We start from the raw sequence: 9,795 nt of genomic DNA, 5'->3' as shown, positions 1-9,795 counted from the left end.
TGCGAGTGATGTGATGCTGACACCTTCAAACCCCATACAAAACAATACTGATAGACTATTATCTACAAATGATAGTGTTCAAACTGATAATCAGGAGAGTCTCGTAGCTCAACTTCTTCAGGAAGTATCCGGTGTAGAGGCAACTCATACTTCACATATACTAGAACCTATTGTGGGTACTACGATTGGTATTCCTTCTGCTTCAGTTCTACCACCCCATCAGACTGATTCTTCAGATGAGGAATGATAGGTCTATTCCAGGAGGAAGAAGAAGAATGGAGGCCGACACCAGCTTTGGAACATATTGGATAATACATTGGTTACTACTGGCAATGACGATCATCTTACCAGCTTATTAGCTTGCTCCTTCCCTAGAAATAGAGGCAGAGATAATATCAAATTGGGTCTCTCTCTAGCCACCTGATTCTATGTATTTCAGTACTGTTAGGCTTTTTAAGTACTGTTAGACTTTTTATTTAAGTATCTAATGTATTAGAAGGAAATGCCATCATAGTAATGAGATGTGCCGGCGTTCACTTGCAGCGTGTTCCAAACAAGCAGACATATATATATATATATATATATATTCGCCAAAATAAAAATTTCATTGATCAGAAGAAGATACAATGGTTTTAGTGAGTAGGTGCTAGATATCCACTCACAAGGCATACATGACTCAAAAAAATAACAAAAAAGTACAAGTAATCCCAAAACAACCGGATAATTTCCCCAAAAGGATAAAATGGTCCACCAGAGAGCTTCATCATGATGAGTGGTCTTTCTTCTCCCTGGTTCTAGAGAGGGACTCTAGCACCCAACTGATAAAGACTTCCACCCGAAATGAGCAAAACATCATCCTGTAAATTCCTGAGTTCATTCAGTCCTTTTTTCTTCTTCCTGGTTTTGTAAACTTGCCAATAATCTTCCAAGGGTTGTCCCAACTTATCATTGAGTTGATTATCAATGGGAGCAATTTCCACCTGTTGCACACCTTGAACTTGACACTCTGCCAAGGTTTGAAGGCCCTCAACATCAACGATAATTGTTTCCATAGCATATGGAGCACATCTGGCACTAAAAGGAGAGTATCCTCATTTTCGGTAACATGAGGGGGCTGAGGTAGTGAGGGGTGCTCCTCTTGGGCACAAACAGTGACAATATTCTCTCTAGTTGCAATTTCCACCATATTAGCCGGCGGAATAGATGCTTCTTTAGTAGTTAGATGAGACACTTGAGGTTGGGGTCTCAAATTAGGGTGGAGCCTGAAATATTTTTCAAGTGTGTGTCCAAACATCATACAATGGGTGCAATAGTATAGTCTTTGTTTCATGAAAATCTGTTGCCAGTACCCGCTATGTGCAGTGCCAAGCCAAATTTCTTCAATGTTAGGTAAAGTGATATCTCTCTCTACAAGGATCCTGACAACAGAAGGTCTGGTGAGATTAAAAATGGGTATGTCTAATTTCATTGGTCTCCCAAGCATTGCCCCAATGGAATAAAGAACCTGATGGTTGAAAATATGCAATTTAAGTCCAGATAACTTAAACCATATTGGTACTGTAGGTGGTTCTTGGTTTGAATCAAATTGAGGAGACCACTTGAGCAACTTCATAGTTTTTTCTTCAATGATGAGGTATTTCTTGGAGAAAATCCTAGCATAGTCTTCGTCCGTGGTCAATTGTATCATCACATGTCTCTCATCAAAAAGTCCCACTTTCCATTGTCCTACAAGTATGAGATCCTCAAAAGTTTTGCGAATAACCTCCATTTTGGGTTGCCCTAACTGAAATTTCTCAATGAGTGTGAATTTGCATTTTTCAATCAGAGTAGAGACTTTGAGAGACTTCGAGGTCTGAAAAAATAAGAGTGAAAAAATAAGAGCGGCCTCACCACCCTTCCTACAAGTCCTCTTAACAAACGAACAATCGGCTGTTCCTTCAAGGAAATCATGATTGATTTGAGGAAACACCACATGGTCGACAACCTTCTCAGAGTCTAGATCCTTTCCAAGTGCCTCAACAAAAGATTCTTTGCCTAGGTACTGATTTGAGGGAAGAACACTGGGCCATCGAAAGCAACAGAGAAAAAATAGAGAATAAATGGGGAGCTGAATCCGAACTTTAGAAGGATCACGCTGCTGTCAAGCTGAGCGAGGAGAAAGACGAAGGAGGAGCCGATCTTGTCCTAGCTGAATGTTGAAGAAACGCAGGATGACACTGCTGTGAAGCTAAGTCGAGGAGGAAGACGAAGGAGGAGCCGATCGTGTCCTAGCTGAGTGTCGAAGAAACGACGAACAGGATCGCATTGCTGTCGAGCTGAGTCAAGGAGGAAGACGAACACACAAGCCCTTCCCGTTTTCCGTGAGAGGTGACGAAACTGCTCGACGCGAACCTCTACCCTTCTTCGAGCACGAGGAAGCAACGAACATAATAGTTTCTCACCGACGGGGTATTGAGGGCTACACGAGTCACCATGTCGCGACCAAAGTAAACCTGATTTGATCTGGTCTTGACTCGACAATCTCCATCAACAATCCAAAGATTTCAAATATATATAATATATTGTGTGAGAGGGCCCAAGCATGACACCCTACCCGCACGATAAACACTACATGCAAATGGTTTCAAAAAAAGAAAATACAGAAAAATACATTAGAGTAAAAAAAAAAAAAAAACCAAAAGTGTCAAAACACGTAGTATCAGGTAGCTAGAGAGTGACCCAATTTTGCCCTGCATCTGCATCTAGTTCTAGGAAAGGAGCCAGCTAACAATTTGGTAAGATGGGTGCCATTGCTAGTAGTAACCAATGTATCGTTCAATAAATTCCTGAGCTCGAGTCGGTCTCCATTCTTCTTCTTCCGAAGATTGACTCACTTGATCAGTGGATTGGTCTAAAGTGTGCCGGACATGTGTAGGTTGTTGAACATTAGAAGCAATTACTTGTTGTACTAGCTGATCTTTTATTGGATCAAAGAACACTCTTGTGTGTCTTAACATGCAAGTGAGTCTTCTTCAATAGCAGCGAGTGGTATAGACACGTTTGGATCTGTACTTGTAGTATGAGGAGATGCTTCATGGGAATCCAAAGTACCATGCTCCAAACCAATAGCTGGAATAAAGTGTTCAAAAGTAGGAGCATCCAGGGGTAGGACGACTTGGGTATTGTGTTCTTCATCAGGAACTGCCGTGTTGGAAATAAGGTCAGATTGCACCTTCTCAGCAGGGATGATAGGTGGCAAGACGTCTACCCCCAATCCAGTATGAAAAGATTTTTGAACAGGTTGCTGATTATTAACAATATCCGACCTTAGATGAGGATACAAGTGATAACAAATAGTAGAATTGTGGCCAAATATACTACAATGAGAGCAATAAGGAGGGTGTGGTTCTATTTTAACCTTTTGCCAATACCCGTTGTGAGTGGTTCCAATCCATACCTCATCCGGAGCTGGTTGAGTGATGTCTCTCTCAACAATCACACAAGCCACAGAGGGTTTGGTGATAGCAAGCGTAAGACTATCAACCTTGGGGGCTTACCGTAAGAGTTGCTAAGGAGTAGATAATTTTCAAGTTGAACAGATGTAGTTTTATGCCCAGAAACTTTATCAAAACAGGAATGATAGGAGACTCTATTTTAGGATCAAAATTGACAGTCCATTTCAGGATTTTCATAAAGTAGTTATCGATCTTGATAACTTTACAAGAAAAAATAAGAGTGTATTCCACATCGTAAGATAACTGAATAAATATATGTCTGTCGTCAAATAAGTCAATATTTCAACTGCCCAATAACTTCATAACATCAAAATCTTTCTGAATGATCATCTTTCTGAATGATCTCAAAATGATCTCAAGTTTTGGGTGACCATAAAGGAATTTCCCCACCAGAGCAAAACGCCAAGAAGACGCAAGAGTACTGGTTTCAACCTCAGCGAGAAAAAGAGCAGGTTTTCTATTTTTTTTACCAAACTTTTTAATGAAAGTGTGATCACCACCTCCTTCAAGAGCCTCGTGGAAGGATTGTGGAACATTTCAAGTCTTATCGATACCAAAACCAGACTCTGAACCTGAAAGAGAGTAGGAATAGGAAAGTCGCCGGCAAGGGCAGTGACATAGGAACGGAGCGTCGAGGCCATCTCCACAGGCAAGATGACCACAGTCAGATTCGAGCGGCTTGGCGAGCCACGAAAAAGAAGCGAGCAGACTTCGGGCGCACAACGAGACGAAATCTTCTGTCGGGCAAGAGGGTGACAGGCACGTCGTCAAGATAGTAGACGGCGTGCAAAAGAGCAGTCAGACGCCGTCGTCTACGGGTAAGGAGAGACGACTGCAAGTGAGCGTCGTCGACTGGAGAGACGACAGCGAGCGAGCGTCATCGACTGAGATTAGCGCATACGTGAAATTGTCGTCGTGGGAGACGACAGAAAGAAGGAGAGAAGCTGATAGATTCACCGTCGGGGATCGCCATCGAACGAAACTTTATGAGAGCCCGCAGCCGCTGTCGACGCCATCTATATATTTTGAAACTTACTAAACATATCTCATCAAAATTAGAAAAGGAAGTAATTTTAGATAAAAAATAGAAAAACATAAAATAGGAAGGGAATAAAGTAAATGAAATGTTTCTTAAGACATCCCAATTAAATCCTCCAAGATTTGGAGGTGGTGGCCGGTCCCCATGAGAGATGTAAATATGAAAAGAATCAAATCTTATGAGATTTCCACACATAATATTTTTAAAAAATAATCATATTTTAATCAAATATGTCAAATAAATCAAAACATAATAAAAAAAAGCAAAACTGAAAAATAGAAAATAAAAAACAAAAGCGATCCGAAATGGCTCTTAACTTTTACATAATTTTAAACCCAACAAGGCCTGACTATTTTATTACTGCCTCTAAAATTAAGAACAATCATATACTTTTTATCTGATGCCATTTTATTGTTTAGGTACAAGGCTAGCAGTAACTGTTCGTGGAGATGAGCGATATCATGAATTAGATATCCTAAAGAATGTTGTCGACGTCACTATGTTGCTACACTGTCTTCCATATGGTGAGGAGAAGGTTGGCAGGGTTCATGCTTCTCGGAGGTAAATGATAATTTCAAGGGAAATTCACGTATGTAGCGCACAGTTCTTATCTATTTACATATCTCACACCTAAGCTTACATAGTTACATACATGACACTTGGATACTTTAAACATGCATGTAAATTTGTATTTCACTTTTAAAAAGCAGTAATAATTTTTGATGTGATATTAAAGATTTGAGTACTATGTTTGTAAATATAATTGTTTAGGTGTTAGATATGTAAATAAATAAGAGTTGTGTGCCATGTATGTAAATGTCCCTAATTTCAAATATTGCTACCTGCTATCTGTGATAAATTGTAATAGCTGCTCTGTTTTCAATTTCAAATAGCAGTTCAGATGTGCAGTTTTTATTTTCTAACAATAAATACTTTTCGTTGTAATAACAGATTGTTTGAATATTTACAAGAAAACTCCCTGAACTTCCCTGTAATTCACCATTTACAGTTCCCAGATGGAACAGCGAGGTAATTTATTTGCAATATGAAAAAATTTTGGTCGGAATATTTAGATTCAAATTTGATTAGGATGAATTTTGAGATATGAATCATTGATTGCGCCATCATAATAATCTCAAAGTTAATTTAATGACTTTGAGACCTATTTTCTCTTGCTAAAAATTTTCCCCTTTGATATACTGGAACAAAGTCCAATAACCCCCTTCATTTTATTCGCAGAGATGACCTAGTAATTGGTTGTGGAAGCGAAGCTGGTACTTTATTGGTGGATGGTCTTGGCGATGGCATACTTATCGAGGCTCAAGGCCTTGATTTTGATTTTTTGAGAGATACATCTTTTAACTTGCTTCAAGGTTGCAGGATGCGCAATACAAAAACTGTAAGTTGCCGTGATCAAACTATATATTTGTGATGTTTACATGCATGCCACCTAATCCGCATGCATTTACATTTCTAGCACCTGAATGTTATTTTAACTTTTAATACCTCACACCATTTTAACCTTTAAAATGTGAAATACACCTTTTTATGCATAAGGTGGCATATGTGTGCAAATTGAATTTAATGTGTTATATATGTAAATACGTAGGAATTGAGTGGTATGTATGTAAGTCTTCTTTTATATTTTTATCATGAAAAGCTTAATGAAACTTTTGATATAGGAATATGTGTCATGCCCCTCTTGCGGGCGTACACTCTTCGACCTTCAAGATGTTAGTGCTCAGATAAGAGAGAGGACCTCCCATTTACCTGGTGTTTCTGTAAGTTGCAGTTCATATAAGCAACAGGGAAAAATTAAATCAATAGTTAGCTAAGTTTATTTTCTCTTATGGCAGATTGCTATCATGGGTTGCATTGTTAATGGGCCTGGGGAGATGGCTGATGCTGACTTTGGATATGTAGGTGGCGCTCCGGGAAAGATTGACCTTTATGTTGGAAAGGTAAGTTGATTTGTTTTTATGTCAATCAAATGAGCATAAGATTATGGGGCCTTTGCATATGTACCACCAATTCTTATGGATTTATATATCTAACACTTGAATTTTGTTTTTTACATATATACCCTGCAAATCCTATGTATCACATAAAAAATATCACCATTTTAACTTCTAAAAAAGGAAATACACTTTTTCATGCCATACGTAAGGTGTTTTGCTTGTAAAAATTGAAGTTTAGGTGAATATGTAAATACATTGGAGTTAAGCGGTATACTTGTAAATCTTGCTAAGATTACATATATAGAAACACACAGTCATATGTACACCCAAAAACAGTTTGCACGAATCTCAAGAAAATCTAACAACGAAGATGTGTGAAAAATCGGTTATGAATATAAAAAGACACCATAAAGACTTGTAAATCTCCTATTAAAATGAGATCATAAAAATGCACTATAAAGACTTGTAACTCTCCTTTTAAAGCAGATACCACAAAAAGACACCATAAAGACCTGCAACACCCATTAAAAAAGGACAAAGATCTAATTTTAGACTTGTAGCTCTTATTCCCTATAAATAGGGGAATTATACCACGTATAAGGAAGAGAGGGGTGTTTGGCTCTTTTCTCTAGACTCATCTTTTGTAAGTAGATATCCCTGCCCTTTTCTTGTAAAACAAATATTCTATATATACAATGGATCAAAGAGCCCAGAGATACCCCAGTTCGCCTCTATGGGGCAAGTCTATACGTGCTATTTTATTTCTTTTCCCTTATTTGTCTCTTTCTTCTCACTACGGGAAAAAGCCTGATTAGCTGGACATTTTCGATGATGATTGAGTTGTTTTTCGACGCTAATTCAGATTAGGGTCGTTTATTTTCCGACATTAAAACTGGCGTCGCTAATTTATTTTTCGTCAAAATTAGCGTTGAATTTTAATTTACGTCCGAATTAGCATCGAAAACAACTGTCTCCAAAAATATCATCAAACAAACAAACGACGCTGGTGTAACAATGCAATATCGTCAAAAAATCTACCGCTAATTAGCATCGAACAGGCGTCGAACATATCCAACGCTAATCAGCGTCAGATTTTTTTTAACGTTTTTTGCATCGTTTTAGTGGCGGCTTGCATCATTAGTTGATTGTATGTTTTACCATCGGAATTTTTTGACGCTAACCTATAAGAATAAAAAAAAATATCAAAATGATTAGATTTTCACATACCTGCATATAAAAAATATAATCAACATAATATAATATTTATCTATCATCACAACTCATAAAAGAAATCTTCAACTCAACATACACATAATGTAATGATACTGAATCAGATTAAAATATTCTTCACAACACAAGAAACTGAAAATTCGTACAATATAGAAATGAAAAAAACATAAAGTTAGCTTCTATGTCTGGGGAACATCATTAAACACAAAAAAAACCTAATCTTCATTTTTATCATCTTCCTGCTCCTTGTCCGAAAGCATGTGCCGCTTGCTTTGGCGATCAAAACTCTCCGTTAGGCGTGCTAGACTATTTGCAACAAGCTATTTACCTTCGTGCACTTGTTGGAGCTCTTCATTCATTATCGTCACATTCTTGAAAGCTCCTCATGCTGAGCCTGTAACGAGCTAGGGACCCCAACTGCTCGGAAATGCTCTGCCTCAAACGCCATCCCTTTTGCGGTGGATGACTTTCTGTCAAGCTCTCTGGCCTATATACATGATCAGATAAATATATGAGTCACATAATTACATAAATATGTAAGCTTTTGAATTTTCACAATCTTATCAACCTCCGTTAGTGCTCCGTGTGGGGATCAAACCTCCAATATGCAATATAGAGTGTGGCCCCTCTGGCTACCTCCATCGGTCGGTTCTACTGACTTGTCCGTCTCTTCCTCTGGTACTATGGATAGACCCATGCTCAGTTTAACTCAGCTCATACTTCCTCCCCAACCCATGAGGGCCTCTCCCCCTTCTTAGGCGCCGTCGTGAACATATCCTCGAGCCTATGCCTGACACAAATCTTAAAAATCTGTCAAATCTGCTGGTGATGTTCCGACAACTAGTAAAACAACCTTTGCAAATTAGAAAGTATGTAACATTGATTAGCATATAAAAAAATATAGAAATTAATTTTCTATTTCAAATTTAAATATCATACTTCGAACTCTCTAAAATATATATCCCAAGTGGCAATCGAGATTTGCTTCCTTGAGAGATATAGCTGATTATATCTATTTTAGATGATTTCTGTGATCCGCATCACGAGTGTCCTACATGGGTAGAATCTGTTGGTGAATTTAAAAGTTACTTCAACGTACGTATAATTTGAACCATTTTTTAATCTCTTCGATTTTTTTGCTTACAAGGTCATCATATACATTCAAGCTCTTCGTAAATAACTTGCGGACATCATTGTGATTTGTATGTCTGAGTTAATTGGTAAAACACTCCGTAAAAAAAATTTATTAGATTTAATCTTACTGTAGGAATGATTGCAATTTGTCGTAGTTCAGTAAAATATACAAAGTAGCTGCAAGCTCTCCATCGTTTAGGTAGCGTGTACCATGCTTACCTAATGATTCACCAGATATCTGGAATACCGATATTTTTGTTTGCAAAGACATTTGACCAACTTTTTTATGCATACGTTGGCCGTTGCCCTTGATTGAAGTAATAAGAACATAAGTAATTCTCCTGTAATATGTATGCCTCGCATATCCAACCTTCAGGACGTGCTTTATTCTTAAGTGTCTTTTTTATTTTATTCAGAAATCTGCACAATTTAGTCATTTTAGAAAAAAATAAGATAATATTTTACTTTAAAATAAAAAGACATACCTCTCAAAGGGATACATTCACCTATACTGCACCGGTTCCCTCAGTATAGTTTCATTATACATATGAATGAACATATACTTCATTGAGTCAAAAAAGTCTGGAGGAAATATTTGCTCGAGCTTGCACAACAATAGTGAAATAATCACGTCAAAACTTTGCGGAGAATGAACATCCAAAGTTCCTGTTCACAACTCTTTGAAGAATGTACTGATTTCAATCAATGGATCGAGTATCAACTTTGGCAAATTATTGAATGCAATAGGTAATAAACTCTGCATGGAACTACAACAATTATGACTCTTCATGCCAAATAATTTCTTTGCCCCCATATCAAACTTCAAGGAATGCAACCACCTGAAGGTTGTTTTTCGTTGATCCGATGTGGGACAATATGTAGTTTTGAGTTTTATTACTTTACCTGCATTTGTTTCTTGCAGTTCTGACCCTCCTCTTGC

General features: G+C 37.8%; 1 protein-coding gene across 4 annotated transcripts in view; it reads left to right on the top strand.

The window, feature by feature from the left end:
- Positions 1-9,795, top strand: part of LOC110022467 (4-hydroxy-3-methylbut-2-en-1-yl diphosphate synthase (ferredoxin), chloroplastic) — a 41,570-nt gene that overhangs the window by 25,616 nt on the left and 6,159 nt on the right. For all 4 annotated transcript variants that reach the window (XM_020721450.1, XM_020721425.1, XM_020721432.1 and 1 more), the window contains 5 exons: positions 4,953-5,094; positions 5,485-5,562; positions 5,773-5,932; positions 6,216-6,314; positions 6,390-6,494. In XM_020721450.1, the coding sequence (XP_020577109.1) occupies positions 4,953-5,094; positions 5,485-5,562; positions 5,773-5,932; positions 6,216-6,314; positions 6,390-6,494 (584 nt within the window). The remainder of the gene's footprint in view (positions 1-4,952; positions 5,095-5,484; positions 5,563-5,772; positions 5,933-6,215; positions 6,315-6,389; positions 6,495-9,795) is intronic.

This window comes from Phalaenopsis equestris, unplaced genomic scaffold (genome assembly GCF_001263595.1).
Source record: "Phalaenopsis equestris unplaced genomic scaffold, ASM126359v1 Scaffold000002, whole genome shotgun sequence".
NCBI classification, from domain to species: Eukaryota; Viridiplantae; Streptophyta; class Magnoliopsida; order Asparagales; family Orchidaceae; genus Phalaenopsis; species Phalaenopsis equestris.
Note: the sequence above shows the minus strand (reverse complement) of the source record. Positions and strands in the feature narration are given on the sequence as shown.